General features: G+C 39.2%; 1 protein-coding gene across 4 annotated transcripts in view; it reads left to right on the top strand.

Annotated features, from left to right (window-relative positions):
• MAPK1 (mitogen-activated protein kinase 1) overlaps window positions 1-19,558 on the top strand; it is a 108,623-nt gene that overhangs the window by 57,691 nt on the left and 31,374 nt on the right. For 3 of the 4 annotated variants that reach the window (XM_049620536.1, XM_049620537.1, XM_049620539.1), the window contains 2 exons: window positions 7,997-8,179; window positions 9,878-10,067. In XM_049620536.1, the coding sequence (XP_049476493.1) occupies window positions 7,997-8,179; window positions 9,878-10,067 (373 nt within the window). Of the gene's footprint in view, window positions 1-5,295; window positions 6,722-7,996; window positions 8,180-9,877; window positions 10,068-19,558 lie in introns of those variants that run through there. The other variant, XM_049620538.1, reaches the window with a different exon arrangement.

A 19,558-nucleotide genomic window follows, 5' to 3' on the forward strand; every position in this document is an offset into this window, starting at 1 on the left:
CTCTCAGGGATACATCTTATATTGCAGTCATAAATTACAGTATAAATTATAGCATACAGCTGGAAGATTGGCATTGATACAGTCTATAGAGCTCATTTATATGTCACTGATTTTATATGCACTTATTTGTGTGTGTATGTTCTGTGCAATTTTATCACATATGTTGGTTCATGTAGTCACTGCCATTCTTTTTTGACATCTATTGAAATGTATAATATTTTCGTTGTTAACATGCCTTGTTTTTCCCTTGAAATTTTTTTTATTGGGGCACCTGGGTGACTCAGTCTTAAGCATCCGACTTCAGCTCGGGTCATGATCTCACAGTTTGTGAGTTTGAGTCCCATGTTAGGCTCTGTGTTGACTGCTCAGAGCCTGGAGCCTGCTTCAGATTCTGTGTCTCCCTCTCTCTCTGCCCTTCCCCCACTCATGCTCTCTCTCAAAAATAAATAAACATTAAAAATTAAAAAAAATATTTTATTGAACTATAATTAACATACAATATTCTTTTTCATGTGTACAGTATAGTGAGTCAACATTTGTATACATTGCTGATTACCATGATAAGTCTAGTTACCATGTGTTACCATATAGAGTTAATACAATATCATTGGCTATATTCCCCATTATACATTATATCCCCATGACTTACTTATTTTAAAACTGGAACTTTGTATCTCTTGATCCCCGTTACCCATTTCACCCCACCCCCAGCCCCTTCCCCTTGGGGAGTCACCATTCTGTACTCAGTATCTATGAATCTAGGTTTTGTTTTGCTGTGTTTTAGATTCCACTTACAAGTGAAATGAGTATATACACATACATAACATATAAATACACATATATCACCCATCTTTTTTATCCATTCATCAGTGGATGCTTAGGTTGTTTAATTATCTTCACTATTGGTAAATAATGCTGCAGTGAACAATGGAGTGCGTGTCTCTTTTCATATTAGTGTTTTTATTTTTTTTTGGATAGATACCTTGAGTGGAATTGCTGGATTGTGTGGTAGTTCTATGTTTGATTTTTTGAGGAACCTTTATATTGTTTTCCATAGTGGTTGTACCCTTTTAAAATTAAAAAAAATTAACTGTAATAAAAAACACAATGTGAAATTTAACATTTTAAGCATTTTTAAGCATAGAGTTCAGGAATGTTAAGTATATATTCCCATCATTGTGCAACAGATCTGTAGAGCGTTTTCATCTTTCAAAAAAAAACTCTGTACCCTTGAACACCTATCTTCTCATCTCCTCCCTTCCCTTGGTAACCACTATTCTAAATTTTGATTTTATGAATTTGACAACTTTAGATACTATATATGAGTGGAATCATATATAATACCTTGTGACTGGCTTATTTCAGTTAATATCCTCAAGATTCATCCATGTTGTAGCATGTGATAGAATTTCCTTTTTAAGGTTGAATAATATTCCAGTATATGTATACATCACATTTTCTCGATCCATTCACACATCAGTGGACATTTGTGTTGCTTCCAGTTGTCTATTATGAATAATGCTGTAGTGAACATGGGTAAGCCAATATCTCTTTGAGATCCTATTTTGGTTCTTTTGGATATATACCCAGAAGTGGGATTGCTGGGTTATATGGTAATCTAGGTTTTTTTAGGAACTTTTTTTAGGAACTTCCATGCTGTTTTCCATAGTGACTATGCCATTTTACATTCCCAAGAGTGCACAGAAGTTCCAGTTTATGCATGTTCTCTCCAACACTTATTTTTTATTTTTATTTTTGGATATTGGCAATCATAATGGGTATTAGATGATATCTTGTTGCAGTTTTTATTTCAATTTCCTTAATAATTAGTGATGTTTAACAACTTCTTATATGCTTGTTGGCCATTTATGTATCTTGTTTGGAGAAATGTCTGGCTGACATGATGTCTTATTTTAGTGGGTTTTTTTTTAATTTTTTTTTTTTTTTAAAGTTTATTCACTTTTGAAAAACAGAGACAGAGCACAAGCAGGGGTGGGGCAGAGAGGGGGCGGGTACACAGAATCTGAAGCAGGCTTCAGGCTCTGAGCTGTCAGCACAGAGCCCGATGCGGGGCTCGAACCCACGAACTGTGAGATCATGACCTGAGCCGAAGTCAGACGCTTAACCAACTGAGCCACCCAGGTGCCCCTGTTTTTTTTTAATTGAACCATTCTTAAATTCCTAAGGTTAAATTATGGCTTGGACATAATGGATTTTTAATGTAGTGTCAAATTACTCTTTTTTGTTGTTGATTTTCAAGCTTGTGCTTAGAAAAGAGATTATTTTTTATTTTTTTTACATTTTATTTATTTTTGAGAAATAGAGTGAGACAAAGCATGAGCGGGGGAGGGGCAGAGAGAGAAGGACATAGAATCTGAAGCAGGCTCCAGGCTCTGAGCAAGCAGTCAGCCCAGAGCCTGATGCGGGGCTTGAACCCACAAACTGTGAGATCATGACCTGAGCTGAAGTTGGATGCTCAACTGACTGAGCCACCCAGGCGCCCCAAAAGAGATTAGTTTTTAGTCTGAGTTTTACTTCTTTCTCATCATCATCAGTTTTTATTCTTAAAGATTGTTGACCTTATAGAGATGAGTTAGGAAGCTTTTCCTTTTCTTAATTAAGTTGAACAATTTATTTAACTTTGAATTTTTGTTTTTGAGAACAGCAAGTTTATGAGTTCAAAGAAAAAAATACAATTAAGATCCTAAACTGCAACCATACATTGTTTACAGAGACACATTTAAGGCAAAAGCATTGTGTTAGTTGTGGGGGAAATGGAGATGAGCAAAGATTAAGTTCTTGGGTGGGGGAGGAAAAGAATTGGTAATGCCAAAGTGATTTTAAAGCAAAAACTAGTAAGAGATACCAAAAAGTCCATGGTAGAAGGTAAAGCAAAATAAAATATATAAAACAAAACTGAGAAATCTAAGGAGAAATGAGCAAATATAGAATTGTTATGGAAAAGGGGAGAATTATTTGTGATCAGTTCTGTGGCACCAAAAAGGAGCTAGAAAAGGACGCAACGCCATGGACAGGTCATACCTTATTTTCAAGTGAGAACCAGTGGGGAGGATCTCATGCCTTCTCACGTAGTAAAAGGGGTTATTTCATCATCTGGTGTCTAGTGTTGATACAGTTGGAGGGGCACATTGACCATAAGCACTCTCCCTGGCAATCTTGTGCTTGAAAGCAAATTTATGGCTGTGTTTACCCTGTTTAAGTAAAACTAGAAATTTATAATGTTGAATTTAAACCAGTGTTTTATAACTGTTTTACACCTGTGTTCTCTTCTGTTGGACTCATGTTCTTGGTTTTAATTACCCAAAAAGAGTTTTAAGTTCTGAAAATACTCTCAGTATTGAATAAGCTTGTTTGAATGACGTATCCTTCTGCCTGCTGAACTGAAAATCAGTGGTTTAGGCCTTCATGCAGCAAACCAAAGCAAAATAAGATTTGAGTAGTGATTCTTTTATTTAAGAAAATATATTTCCAGGCATCTGGCTGGCTCAGTCAGTAGAGCATGCAACTCTTGAACTTAGGGTTGTGGGTTCAAGCCTCCATGTTGGGTGCAGAGATTACTTTAAAATAAAATCTTTGAGAGGCCCCTGGGTTGCTCGGTCATTTGAGCACCCAACTCCTGATTTCAGCTCAGGTCATGATCCCAGAGTCCTGGGATTGAGCCCCATGCTGGGAACCTCACTGAGCATGGAATCTGCTAAGATTTATTCATTCATTCCCTCTCTCTGTCTCCCCCCACCCCTTCCCCTACTCCCACTCGCCTTCATGGCCATGCATGCATGTGCGCTCTCTCAAAATACGAAATAAAATAAGGGGCACCTGGGTGACTCAGTCAGTTAAGTGTCCAGTTCTTGATTTTGGCTCAGGTCATGATCTCACAGTTTGTAGGTTTGAGCCCTATGTCAGGCTTTGTGCTGACAGTGTGGAGCCTGCTTGGGATTCTCTCTCTCTGACTCTCTCTACCCCTCACCTGCTTGTGCTTGCTCTTTCTGTCAAAAATAAATAAACATTTGAAAAAATAAACTCCTTGGGGAAAAAAGGAAATACATTTCATTTCAAAGTATTGGGGGCACCAGAGAATAATATACATATATTGTCAAAAATTATTTTTCAAGGTTTCTTTGTTTGCTTATTTATTTATTTGAGAGAGAAAGTAGGGGAGGGGGAGAGAGAGAATCCCAAGCAGGCTCCATGCTGTCAGCACAGAGCCCAATGTGGGGCTTGAACCCATGAACCATGAGATCGTGACCTGAGCCAAAATCAAGAGTCAGATGCTTAACTTACTGAGCCACTCAGGAACCCCTTAAATTAAAAAAAACAATTTTTTTAATGTTTGTTTATTTTTGAGAGAGAGTGAGTGTGTAAGTGGGGGAAGGGCAGAGAGAGAGGGAGACACAGAATCTAAAGGAGGCTCCAGGCTCTGAGCTGTCAGCATAGAGCCCAACGCAGGGCTCAAACTCACGAACTGTGAGATCACAACCTGAGCTGAAGTCGGAGGCTTAACTGACTGAGCCACCCAGGTGCCCCCTCCTTAATTTTTTTTTAAGTTTATTTATCTATTCTGTGAGAGAGAGAGAGAGAGAGAATGAGCCGGGGAGGGATAGAGAGAGAAGGAGAGAGAGAATCCCAAGCAGGCTCCACACTAACAGTGCATAGCCTGATGTGGGGCTCCAACCCGCAAACCATGAGACCATGACCCAAACTGAGATCAAGAGCTGGACACTTAACCAACTGAGCCACCCAGGTGCCCATATATATATATATATTTTTTTAACATAATTTATGTATTTTGAGAGAAAGAAAAAGTGTGAGTGGGGGAAGGGCAGAGATAGAGTGGGGGGAGAGAAACTCCCAAGCAGGCTCCACACCATCAGCAGAGCCCAGTGCATGACTTGAACCCATGAACCACAGGATCATGACCTGAGCCAAAGTCAGACACTTAACCAACTGAGCCACCCAGGCACCCCAGAGTCCATTATTAATGGTAATGTGGGAGAATTGAAATTGAGTAAAATAAGGGGCCTCCTACAGCATAGTTTTGTGCTGGAGTCATACAAATGCATTAGTAATTCTCAGAATAAGTAGACTGACAAATACCATTTAGGAGCACAAACTTGAGAATAAACCCATTTAACTATTTTAGATTTGTAGCATTTACTTGAAGAAACAAAAAGCAATGTCTTATTGCCTGCTAGCGTTACTTCATTGCTTCAGTCAGCGGACCAGATTTATTTATTTATTTATTTATTTATGCATGTATGTATGTATTTATTTATTTATTTATTATGTTTTTAATTTATTTTGTGAGAGAGAGCATGTGTGAGCAGGGGAGGGACAAAGAGAGAGTGAGACAGAAACCCAAGCAGGCTCTGTGCTGTCAGCTCAAAGCTCAACATAAGACACCAGCTCACAGATCGTGAGATCATGACCTGAGCCAAAACTGAGAGTCAGACACTTAACTGACTGAGCCATCTAGGTGCCCCCAGATATTGATATTTATTAAAATGAAAAGCTCTTATATAAAAGATTAAATAGATTATTGATCACAAGATAGTAACACTCAAGATTAAAAATCATCATAAAATTGAAAGCATAATTATTACTGCTTCTACTTGGAATTCTATTTAGAGTCAGACCTTGAGGTCAGCTTGGAAAGAACTGAAAGCCCTGTGTAGCAGCTGTGGAACTCTTTTTTTTTTTTTTTTTTTTTTTTTTAAGTTTATTTATTTTTTAGTAATCTCTACACCTAACGTAGGGCTTGAACTAATGACCCCGAGATCAAGAGTCACACACTCTTCCGACTGAGCTAGCCAGACTCCCCTGGAACTCTTTTGAAAAATACTTTATAGGTTTTGTTATAAGATTACCCAAATATTTTGGTTAAATTTCTTTAAAAAAAAAAAAAAAGAAAAAGAAAAAAAGCAAGCCACTGTGGAAAACAGTATGGAGGTTCCTCAAAAAATGAAAAATAGAATTACCATGTGATCCAGTAATTCCACTACTGGGTATTTAACCAAAGAATATGAAAACACTAATTTGAAAAAATACATGCACCCCTATGTTTATTGCAGCATTATTTACAATAGCCAACATGGAAGCAACCCAAGTGTCCATCAATAGTAGATGAATGGATGAACATGTGGAATGGAATTCCACAATGGAATATTACTCAAGTAGCCATAAAAAAGAATGAAATCTTGCCATTTGCAACAACATGGATGGATCTAGAGGGTATGCCACTAAGTGAAATAAGCCAGAGAAGACAAATACCATGATTTCATTCATAGGTGGAATTTAAGAAACAAAACAAATGAACAAAGAAAGAAGAGACCAGCAAAAAAATAGAGCTCTTCCCCCCCACCCCCAGACTCTGTTTAAACATAGAGAAAAAACTGGTGGTACCAGAGGGGAGGTGGATGGGGCGATGGGTGAAGGGGCACTTACTATGATGGGCACACAGTACTAATATATAGAATTGTTGAACTAGTCTATTGTACACCTGAAACTAATATAACTATGCTAATTTTACTGGAATTTTTTTTTTAAAGGAAAGCCTAGGATGAGGCCCAGGAACTAGCGTTTTTAACAAGAATGTAAGGTGTTCCTGATGCAGGGATCTGGGAACCACAATTTGAGCAGCGCTTTAGTTGAGCTATCAGGCTCAACTATTGATGGCAACCTATCAGTGCAGCATTGTACCCAGGTAGAGAAATACGAAGAGAACTGACCTGAGAAAGGATGTAAGCCTAAGATACTTTGGAAAAAGTGGGCCTAGGGAGATTAATCTTTTGCATAAATGAGTTATCCTCTGTATATAAATTATGGGGATCTAACCTGGACAATATATATAAAAACACTGTTGTCCTCCACTTTTAAAGGTATTGTGGGGGCGCCTGGGTGGCTCAGTCGGTTGAGTGTCTGACTTTGGCTCGGGTCTGATCTCACCGTTTGTGAGTTTGAGCCCTGAGTCAGGCTCTGTGCTGACAGCTCAGAGCCTGGAGCCTGCTTCAGACTCTGTGTCTCCCCCTCTCTGACCCTTCCCCACTCTCACTCTGTGTGTGTGTGTGTGTGTGTGTGTGTGTGTGTGTGTGTGTTTGTGTGTGTGTGTGTGTCTCAAAAATAAATGTTAAAAAAATTTTTTTTTAAAAAGGTATTGTGAAGACAAAATGTAGTTAAGTATATGAAGAGCTTTGAAGGGCAAAGGTTGTTTTGTAATTAAGATGTTATAATAAATTTTAAAATTATGTAGTATTGTTAATACTATATTTAAAATGTGATTTCCCCCCTCAATGGCTTTTGTGTTTTATGGTTAAATACCATTTTAATACACATAGAATCATCATTTTTCTTCAATAAGAGTAATTTGCTTATCATTTATATGAAGGTCAGTCCTGAAACTGTATAAGCCTACACAAATTGATTACTTGAAACAGTTCCCTTAAAAAAAAAGAAAGAACGGTCCTGTCATTTTGCAAGTAAGACAAGTAGATGCAAGCAATCAAGGCATCCTCTTAGGTCCATTTCTGTTTGGGATAAAGATGTGTTTGATGGTCATTTGGATGTTTCTGCTGAGTCAGAGGAATGTGATGCAACAATAGGAAGTTGTTTTGGAGGACAAATGATTACTCTCACCAGAATGCAACTGCTGTTAAAATCAGAGGGAAGATGTTTTGTGTGTGCATGTGTGGCATAAACCCATGTGCCTGGGCTTATGACTGTGGGCATCTACACATTTGCCAGGGCTGGGCCCTCTAATAAGTTTGAGATCGAATATGTGCTATATTGTGCCAGCTGCATCCTTCCTAACTTGAGTCTTTTTTTTGTGGATAATATACATAACAACTTCATATGTATGAAATAAGTATTTACCCTGTGTGCTAATATTTAATATTTACCAATTTTCATTCTTTCTGCCAAGATGTTTTGAGAACTATTTTAAATGCCATCTCTCCCCCCATTTTTTTTTTTTTTTTTTTAGCTCTGCTTATGATAATGTCAACAAAGTTCGAGTAGCTATCAAGAAAATCAGTCCTTTTGAGCACCAGACCTACTGCCAGAGAACCCTGAGGGAGATAAAAATCTTACTGCGCTTCAGACATGAGAACATCATTGGAATCAATGATATTATTAGAGCGCCAACCATCGAGCAAATGAAAGATGTGTATCCTTTTCAGGCAACTGACTCCACTGATTAGTCACCTTGTTGAGTAAAGTTAACTTGAAATGCCTGGACTTGTCAGAGTAAAGGAAAAGTATATATAAAGCACATTAAAGGGGAAATTATAATCTGCTTGCTATTTAATATAAGATTTGTGTAATTTTTATCTTTGATTCATTTTATCAGTTGTAACTATTTTTAGAGTCTTTTGGCAAATCAAATATTTTTTCTGTTTCAGCAAAAACTTTGTTTAAGTGCAGTTATGGAGAATCTTAACACCATTTTAGTCATTTTTTTTTTTTTTTTCCATTCAAGGTATGGTTTGTTATGGTAACAAGAAATGAACAGTAGACTAAGAAAGTGGGTGCCCTGGATATCACCTGCTCAAATCTAGACTGTTCTGATCTTAGATAATGTCATTCACCTCCAAGTCTGTTTTCTCATCTTTAGAATTAAGGTACCTAGCCTTCATGATCTTTAAAGCTGACTCAGCTCTGAATTTATGTTATTAATTATGACCAACATTTAGAAATCTGGACTAAACAGGTCCAGAGGATGATACTGCCTGGGTAAAGACTGTATTTGAAAAATAGAAGTGTTAAGTATACCGAAGAGGGTCTGCCAAAAAAGAGTTACTGTTCAGGCTAGTATAGCATTCCTGCCAGTTTTTCCAATTTGCATTGTGCACACACCCCCACCCCACCCCACCTCACCTCACCTCTACCTTTTCATTTTTAAACTGTTCTATTATCAAGTTGTGGTGCTATTTTAAGTGAAATGCCTCCTGCTGCTACCACCTGTTGTCCTGCTTTAAGGGCTTTGCTTGGAAAATCAAGTCTCTTTCAAGATGACAAGTTTTCAAATCCTGTTTTCTTTGAATCCCATGAATCTGTAGGGGACATACAATAATATGTACAGTACTTACACAAATGAATATGAGAAATGCAAAAACACTGTTAATGAAATAATAATATGGTGAAGTTAAAAGCCAAAGGGTTCTATAATTTCTGTAAGAAAGATGTCAGCCATAGATAACATTCTAGATGGCTTGGATACATGGATAGTCAAGAAAGCAAAAGGAGCAAAACCAGCATGAGCCCCTTAGCATGACTTCCCAATACTCTCTTGTGTTTAGGATCTTAATGTTAATTGAAGAGTCAGGCACACAGAGGACTGAATTTAGTAGCAGTGTGTTCTAGGTCTGTATTTCCAAAGATTTTATGGTTGATTCTTAAGGAGAAGGAGGGGGGACAAGAAGGTAAAAGAACATTATAAAGAGTATTACAGATCATTGCTGGGCCAAAGAGAGGAGGGAGTGTATGATGCCTGCTGGCCACCTTCCTCTCCTAACCCTTTCCAGTAATCCTTGGAGACGGTTTGTTGATGGTAGACACCTTGCAGTACTAGGAGACTGATACATCTCGATTGGCCAGTATTTCCATAACAGACTGTCTCAGCTCAGTCTAGGCCCATTGTTGGGCACATCAGGCAGATATTAATGCCTGTTGTGTCACAGGACCTAAGAAAGAGTTAACTACTTTAGATTCCATCCATAGAGGTATACCAAGTTTTCATCAGATTCTCCTATCCCTTGTAAGGCCTCATGATATAATGACCATTTGGGGAGAGGGTTCATTTTGTTTTCAGTGTTTTGCTACATGTAACCAGATATTGGTGTGTTACCTTAACCTGTCTAAACAGATATATCGTACAGGACCTCATGGAAACAGATCTCTACAAGCTCTTGAAGACACAACACCTCAGCAACGACCATATCTGCTATTTTCTTTACCAGATCCTCAGAGGGTTAAAATATATCCATTCAGCTAATGTACTGCACCGTGACCTCAAACCTTCCAACCTGCTGCTCAACACCACCTGTGATCTCAAGGTCAGCTAGGTTATTTACTCTTCGGGTGATATATGTTGGAAAAACTCTTTCACCAGGGCATATTTATGTTGTCATTCGTACTTAAAATCATACCAGAAATTAAATGAAAACATTTTTATAGCTTAAAAGCAAAAAAAATAATGCAAATAAAGAGTGCTGGTCCTCTTCTTCATTCCATTGTTCCACTGTTCCAGTGTTCCAGAGGTAACCACTATAACACATTGGTGTGTTTTCTTCCAAAGTTTTTGCTATGCTCTTACATGTATGTGTATGTTTATGCTTACATATATAAAAGCAGGATCATGTGCATTATGTGTAAGTTTAAAAATCATCCATTTCATTGGTAATCTTTTTATTCGGTAAGTTATATACAAAGAATGCTCAGAAAGGGATGTCTGGGTGGCTCAGTCGTTAAGCATCTGACTTCAACTCAGGTCATGCTCTCATGTTTCACAAGTTTGAGTCCCTCATTGGATGAGCTCAAGCCTTGCTTCTGGTGAACATGAGCCCTGCTTTGGGTAAAACATTAGCCCCACTTCGGGTGAGCCCCACCTCCCTCCCTTCCTCCCTCTCTCTCTCTTTCTCTCTATCCCTCACTCACTTGCATCTTCTCTCAAAACAAAACAAAACAGAAACAACAGAAAAAAACCCACACTCAAAAAACAGCACCAAACTTAACCTTAATAACTTTAATACCTAAATAAGGTATTCCCAACAAATAGGGAAGCCCTAGATCCTTACAGTCCTCAGAATTCTCTTAAAAATGGGCAGCATTTGTGTACATATATTTCTATTTTAATAGTAGAACTAATAAATAAGGAGGGAAATCCACAGATGCATTAGATATGATAAAAAGGCATGTGAATTCAAGAAGACCTAGATAAATGGAAGGATATGCCATGTTTATGGATTGATTGCAAGACTTAATCTTGTTTAGATGGCAGTGCTTCCCAAATTGGTCTACGTAGTCAGGGTGACTGTATCAAAGCTCCAGGTGGCTTTTTTGCAGAAATGGGCAGGCTGGTCCTGAAATGTGTATAGAAGTTTGAGAGACCCAAAATAGCCAAAATAATCTTAATGAAAGAGCAAAGTTGGAGAGGTCACATTTCTTGCTTTCAAAACTTACTGCAAAGCTTTTGTATTCAAGACCCTGTGATATTTGGCATAAGAATGGGCATTATAGATCAATGGAATAAGATTGAGAGTTAATAAATAAACCCATATGTTTGTGATGGTTTTTGGTGAGAGTGCCAAGATCATTTTTTTCAAAAAAACGGTACTGGGACAATTGGATATATACTCCTACCATGTACAAAAACTAACACAAAACAGATCAAAGACCTAAATTTAAGAGCTAAACTGGAATAGGCTTGGAAAACATAGGAGTGAGTTTTCACAGTCTTGCATTAGGCAAATCCTATTAGACATGACACCAAAAGCAAAGGCAACAAAAGGGGGAAAATTAGATTTCATCTAGATTAGGAACCTGTTTTACAAAGTAAACCATCAGGAGGGGCACCTGGATGCCTCAGTTGGTTAAACATCCGACTTTGACTCAGGTCAAGGTGTCACAGTTCTTGAGTTTGAGCCCTGTGTTGGGCTCTGTGCTGACAGCTCAAATCCCGGAGCGTGCTTTGGATTCTATGTCTCCCTCTCTGCCCCTTCCCACCTCTCAAAAATAAATAAACATTAAATAAATAAATAATAAAATTTTATTTAAAAAAAAATTTTTTTTTACATTTATTTATTTTTGAGAAACAGAGTGAAACAAAGCATGAGTGGGGGAGGGGCAGAGAGAGAAGGAGACACAGAATCCGAAGCAGGCTCCAGGCTCTGAGCAAGCGGTCAGCACAGAGCCTGATGTGGGGCTCAAACCCGCAAACTGAGATCATGACCTGAGCTGAAGTCGGACGCTCAACCACCTGAGCCACCTAGGCACCCCAGTAAATAATATAATTTTTAAAAAGTAAACCACTAAGAAAATGAAAAGACAACCCACAAAATGAGAGAAAATATTTGTAAATCATGTGTCTGATAAGACACTTTTATCTATAATATATGAAAAGCTCTTACAACTCAACAATAAAAGATAAATAGCCCAGTTTAATATAGGGCAAAGGATTTGAATAGACATTTCTCTAAAGAAGTTGTACATATGGCCAATAAGTACATGAAAAGATGCTTGGAATCCTGAGTCAGTAGGGAAATGCAAGTCAAAACCACAATGAGATAACCATTTATGCACACTAGGATGGCTGTAATCAAAAAGTCAGATGGTAAGTGTTGGTGAGGATTCCACTTGTAGGTGTATACCTAAGTAAAATGAAAATGTGTCCACCCAAAAAGCATACAAATATTTAAAGTGGCATAATAGTCCAAAAGTGGAAATAATTTGAATGTCCATATGATGATGAATAAATAAAATGTGATAGATTCAGGGGGACCTGGGTGACTTGGTTGGTCAAACCTCCAGCCCTTGATTTTGGTTCAGGTCATGTCCCTGTTTGTGAGATTGAGCCCCAAGTCAGGCTTCACACTGACAGCCTGGGGCCTACTTAGGATTCTCTCTCCCCTGCTCTCTCTTTCTCTCTCAAAAAGTTTTTAAAAAATGTGGTAGATCCATACAATGGAATAAAAAGGAATAGAGTGCTGATACATGCTACAATGTGGATGAATCTTGGAAAATTGTTATGTAAATGAAAGAAGCCAGTCATAAAAGGCCACATACTGTTTGGTTCTATTTATGTGAAGTGTCTAGAATAGACAAATATACAGCAACAGGAAGTGGATTAGTGGTTGCCTAGGGCTGGTGGGATTGGGGAGGAATAGGCAGACTAATGTGTACAAGATTTCTTCTTGTGGTTACAGAAATGTTCTAAAATTGATTGGTGGTAACAGTTGTGTAACCCTGTGATTTTAACACCAAAAACTTTTTTTTTTTTTTTAATTTTTTTTTTTTTAACGTTTATTTATTTTTGAGACAGAGACAGAGCATGAACAGGGGAGGGGCAGAGAGAGAGGGAGACACAGAATCTGAAACAGGCTCCAGGCTCTGAGTGGTCAGCACAGAGCCCGACGCGGGGCTCGAACTCACGGGCCGCGAGATCATGACCTGAGCCGAAGTCGGACGCTTAACCGACCAAGCCACCAGGCGCCCCAAAAACTATTGAATTGTATGCCTTAAGTTATGGGTGAATCATATGGTATGTGAATTATATCTCAATAAAGCTGTTTAAAAAGTGCATTTAGATGTAGAGCAATGATCATTTCTTGTACTTCAGTTTAATAGACATTCCTGTGAGAAGCCCTTAAGTTGTAACTAGCAAGGGAGAGGGGGGAATGTCTGTTTTTGCAATCTCAGACCTGATAGGTGAGAAGTCTGATAAACAATAGATGATTGTAATAATATCTGCTGTAACTGAGATACTGAAAAGAATAGTATACAGATACAAAGGAGAGAGGTGGGTTCTGTCTGGGGCTTTGAGAGGTATCTGGAAGAAGGTGGCATCCATGCTGGCCTTCCAAAGATGAGCAGGCTTTCAGTAAGGTAGTGGCTATCTTCAGTATAGGGTATTCGTAGAAAGTCATTGGATGCTAGCTGGTGATATTGGTTGGAAGTAGATCATGGAGAACCTTCTGGAACTGTCTGAAAAAGGGCAGTGGATTCTGTTACTAGGTGGTCAGATAGCTTATTTGCTATCATTGAGTGTTTAAAACAGGGTGCCCAACATTCTGTGAGATGTGGTAGAGGGTAGCTTCCTACATTAGATACAGTTGGGTTAGACTCTGTCATCTCTTGGGATCCTACAGTTAGATTAATATACTTCTTTTTTTTTTTTTAATTTTTTTTAATGTTTATTTATTTTTGAGACAGAGAGAGACAGAGCATGAACGGGGGAGGGTCAGAGAGAGGGAGACACAGAATCTGAAACAGGCTCCAGGCTCTGAGCTGTCAGCAAAGAGCCTGACGCGGGGCTTGAACTCACGGACCGCGAGATCATGACCTGAGCCAAAGTCGGCCGCTTAACCGACTGAGCCACCCAGGCGCCCCAGATTAATATACTTCTTACATGGGGTGTAACCAGATCCTTTCCATGGATCTATGTATGTAACTAAAAGCCAGGTGGGCACAAAAGGAATGAAGCTGCTTGTAGGAATGGCCACACTTCGTTGGCTCTTAGTGATTTTCTTGAAAAATAGTATTTTTATGTCTCTTCCTACTTTTCTTTTTTTCTTTCTATTTCTTACCATCACAACTCTGTTATGACAGATTATTTTTGTTTTGGGAGAAACATTCTCCAGTATTTTCAGTATATAATATTTCTGGGAAAAAAAGTTAAGACAGAAACAAACAGAATCAGACTACTTTGTTGTCTCTTCATTGTTTGTGGGCTTGTCTTTACCTAGGGCCATTTTATTCTCTGCTCACCAAAATTTACACCCACATTAATATATCTGTGTTGTTGACCATCTGCACAACCCAAGTATTGTTTTCAAAACCCAGTGTAACACAGAGACTCAGAAATACAATAGGATAATTAAGGTATTTACAGCAGTACAGTTCACCCACATTTTGAAATGTTCATATGGGGTTTGATTCATTCACATAGGTATAAATATTCAGGAGAGAATCTCATTTGTAAAGATGAGTACGATATGTCCTCCGTTTTGTCCTGTTGAACATGTCCAAAGGGCAGGGTAGGGCACAGTGGCAGTTCAGGTGCATACATGAGGGTTGAAAGAGCACAAGTGGGGAAGAGGGTCTTTTCTGCTTGAGCTCTGAAATCACTGTATATCCATCACATCCTCAGTACCTTCCAGTAATCATGTTGCCTATACCACAAGCTCCTGTGCTTAGAAAGTTTGTAACCTGTGATCTTTTTTTAAAAATTTTTTTTTAATTTTTTTAATGTTTTATTTATTTTTGAGACAGAGAGAGACAGAACGAGAGCAGGGGAGGGGCAGAGAGAGAGGGAGACACAGAATCCGAAGCAGGCTCCAGGCTCCGAGCTGCCAGCACAGAGCCGGACGCAGGGCTCAAACCCACGGACTGTGAGATCATGACCTGAGCCGAAGCTGGACGCTTAACTGACTGAGCCACCCAGGCGCCCCTGTAACCTGTGATCTTACTCATCTCTTGTTATTTAGGGTTTTCTGAAATTTCAAGTGGACAGTTATATATGTCATTTCTTCCTTTTTCCATTGGCTTCTCTGTTACTAAAGTATTCTCTACTCTTGAGCCCTCAGGATATCAGCTATTATCAATGTCTTAGACCTTTAACTTTTGACTCCTACCAGTCAAGGGCAACAGCAGTTAAGACTTCTTTTTCTGCTTCCATAAACATACTTTACACTTGTTATCTAAAACCTTGAGACAAGAAGATGTTGACCTCTTAGAACCCTTCTGGAAGCCTCTCTTATAGACTCCCTCTTTATTTCTCAGGGCCACAGAAACACAAGGGTCATAGATCCTGTTTGGAGATTCTGCTAACATATTTCTAATGGAATTTCCAGGGGTATGAGGTCTCTAGCAGTCTCTGTCCTTGATGTTTGCTAGACTGAGCCCACAGAAATCCTAGTTAAGAGTCCCAGGATCACAGTGTTTGTGGTTCTGGGTATGCTTCGGAAAGAGGACTCTGGAACATATGAAATGAAATCTATCCTTGGGGCTTCCTTTGCTTAATGAAAATCTCTGTTTAAACAGCCCAAAAAGTAGCCAGGTAGTAGGAGTGCTATAGGTCATTTTGTTTCTTGTACCATATCCTACTGGTCTATATCTTCCTTTGTATGGAATTACAAAAAAAATTTTTTAATAGCCTTGGTAATTTTTTGGTTAATGCCATGTAAATTTGGCTAGTCTTCAGTGTTGTGGCATTAACTTTTTTTTTTTTTTTTTAATCGTATGAGCATTTCATAGACGACCGTGAATGTAGTTGTGGCATCTTTTAGAGCTCTAAACCCCACATCTCTCTTTATTTTTTAAATTGTAACCAGTAATTTTTTGAGAGCCTGCTGGTTCTATGCCCTGTGCTAGGTGTGGGGGATGCAAATAATACAACAAAATTACCCTTAACACCAACTCACTAATCTGAAAATTTGTAACTAAAGTAAAGGGATTAAACATTTTTCCTGTCTTTCCACTGGGATTTGTGCATCAGGGTACACAGTTCCAGTTGAGAATGCCAGATAATAAATGCAGAAGAAATAATAAAATCAGAAAAGTCCCCATTTTGCAACTTGCAATGAAATAATTGGTTTGTGCAATATAACCCATGGCTTATATGCTCACCTTGCTCAGACTCTGAACACCCTGGGCAGACTGCTGCTGCCTCCCCGCATGAACACCCTCTTCACCTCACACACAGACCATGTCCTGATCTGGGGCTCCCTTTTAACTCTACTTGGATCCTACCTACCCCACTGGGCTGCTAAGGTTCTCCCAACACCACAGAGACCCTTAATGTCACATGACCCCCCCCCACCAAAAAAAAAAAAGTTTAGGACTGGATTTCCTCGAGGAAGATGAGGAAGAACAACTGCACCTTTAGTTTTAATTCTAAGAAAATAAATGTATTGCATATTGCAGCATTCAGCATGATAGGCTTATTTTGTCTTTCCTAGTAAAGGAATGCTTGTAATTCCAGTTTTTAATTATCCCTCTTTTAGGGGTGGGGAGAGAATATGAGTGGGGAGGGGAAAAGGGAGAGAGAGAATCTTAAGCAGGCTTGATGCCCAGCATGGAGCCCAACACAGGGCTGTATCTCAGAACCATGCATGACCTGAGCCAAAATCAAGAATCAGTCACTTAATTGAGCCACCCAGGCAACCCTTCCCTTCCTTAATATTGCCACTTTGAATGGTGTAATTTTACTAACATTAATTATTTAACATAAGATTTAACGCTGGTAACTGAACCTTGATTTTTTTATTAAAAATTTTTAATGTTTGTTTATTTTTGAGAGAGAGGGCAGGGGAGGGGCAGAGAGATGGAGACAGAGAATCGGAAGCAGGCTTTGTGCTGACAGTGGAGAACCCGATGCAGGGCTCAAACCCATGAACAGTAAGATCATTGTGACCTGAGCTGAAGTTGGATGCTTAGCCAACAGAGTCACCTGGGCACCCCTTGATTTTTATTTTTTAAGAGATTATCAGTAATTCAGATATTGTTAAAAAAAAAAAAAAAAAAGTCACTCCTAGAGTATCTGTCAATCCATCCCAGTTGTGCTTCCTATAAACATTTAAGGCATTTATTGACCAAATGTCGAGAGTCCTCCATTAACAATTAAGTCAACAAGTAAGTTAAGTGTTGCCTTTCTCTAGGGACTTAATTCTGTTTTAGCTGGAGAGATGGGCGTATGCAAAGCTAACTATCATAGACTTTATGATGTATTTTAATATACCTCTAACAGTATTAGAGGAGTTCAGAAGAGTGAGCAGTCAGCTCTTGGGCGGGTTTGGTGTTGATTTTTGGGAAACTTCTCAGAAGAGCTTTCAAGCTGAGGGTTTAGGGTAAAGGAATGGCATGGATAGGGCACTCAGGAGAGGTCATTGCATAGTCAGGTCATAGAAGCAGGTGTAGTCTGGAGTCTATAGGAGCAGGTGTGGGCAGGAGAATATGGTGAGAGAGATGAGATCAGGAAGGTAGTTTGGTGGCAGCATATGAATGGTCTTAAAAGTCACACTTAAAGAATTTGGGTTTCGTTCAATAGACAGAAGGGATTGGTTCAAGATTTTTGAGCCAGAAAGGTGACTTATATTTTAGAAACAACATTTAGGCAGGAATTTAGAGGATGAATTAGCTTACAGGTGGGTAAAGTCTAGTTTCCCTAATTTCCAGACAAATTAAACTGAATCTCAACTAAGGCCATGGCAGTCGAGATGTAGAAGCAGCCAATTCGAGAGCCACTTTATGAGGTTTCAGGTTCAGTTGCCATTTCACATTTGCCCAGCTAGATTCTTTACAGTGTTGCTCTGGCTTTCCCCAGGTCTTTCCATGGTTAGCATCTCTTTGGTGTCCCAGTATCGCTTCAACAGGGCCTCCTTAAAGGGTGCCTATCCCATCACAAGCACTGTGTCCACTACCACTCTGTTAGCTGTTTTTGCTTTGTAACAAATAACCTAGAGAAAGTGGTCTAAAACAATAATCGTGTTAGCTTCTAGTTTCTGTGGGTCAGGAATTTAGCCAAGGGGTAGCAGTGATGGCTGCTTTCTGCTTTCATATATGGACCTCAGCTAGAAGACACAAAGGTAAGGGCTGGAATCCTCTTGCATACCTGGCAATTGATACTGGCTGTCACCTGGATCACCCACATGTAGCCCACATGTCCTAGGTTTCTTCCTGAGGTGGCCAGAGGGTTCCAAATTCCCCAGTAGAAAGAGCGCCAGATGGAAACCATGTTGCATTTTATGATATAGCCTCAGAAGTCACATAGTATCACTTTTCTTGGTTCAGGCTGTTAGAAAGGTTTGCCCAGATTCAAGAGGAGGGAAGATGGACCCTACCCTCTTGATACAAGTTCAAAGACCTTATAAGAAGAACATGGAAGGATGGGTTTTAGTGGTATGGTCCTCTTTAGAAAATAAATCTGCCTTATCTATGAATTTTTTATATTCTGGCTTTCTGAATCTATTTGGGACTTATTTTTTGATTCAACTAGCCAGTGAAAAGCCATGTATCAAGTCTGAACCCATCTAATCTGTGTGACACCAGTCATAGGAGGCGGTGAAGGATCTGTGGCCATGGTCTGGAGCCTATGCTGGTTTTGTTCTGCTGACAAGATGCATATACTCTGCACAATTCAAAATGTGGCTTTTAGGTGTCCCATCTATACAGCAGAAAGCAGACTGGTGAGCTTTGGTTGAATTTAAATCAGATGAAGTGTTAGCCTTGAAAAAAAGAGAAACTATGGGTCATAGATAGCTTCAAAAATTCAAGCCACAGAATTGAAATGGGTTGGTGGTGGGTAACATGGCAAGTGATGGCTCTAAATGGCTTAGAGGACTCGCCTCTGGATGTAAGAAGAAATCAGTCATTAGTTGCTTCTCTGAGTTGGAAATCATGCCACAAATAGGACCATGTTGCTAGTGAGAACCTCCTGTGCATGGTTACTGGGAAGCCCTCCTGCAGTTCATGTCACTGGAATTGGTAGAAAATGCTGGAAAGAAACAAACCGGTTGCCAGGTACATTGAAAGCCTAAGAACAGCCAGGCCAAAGTTACAATTTCCTGTGATCCCACATACAAGCTTATGGCCATACCTCATCCAGATTCTCTGACAGGCCCATAACTATTAGGAGTGTAATGGCATTGATTGACAAGCAAGCCATCTTTGAAAGGTAAGGTTGGTACTTACGGTGAAAGTCACCTCAACTGAAGTTAATGAGTGTACAATGGCCAGAGTTGGCTGTCAGCTATGGAGTAGGACCCAGGATTTCCTCACTATGCAACTCTGAGAGTACACCTAGAAAATGGCCTATGGAAGAGCAAATAGA

This window comes from Panthera uncia (genome assembly GCF_023721935.1).
Source record: "Panthera uncia isolate 11264 chromosome D3 unlocalized genomic scaffold, Puncia_PCG_1.0 HiC_scaffold_8, whole genome shotgun sequence".
Classification (NCBI taxonomy): Eukaryota; Metazoa; Chordata; class Mammalia; order Carnivora; family Felidae; genus Panthera; species Panthera uncia.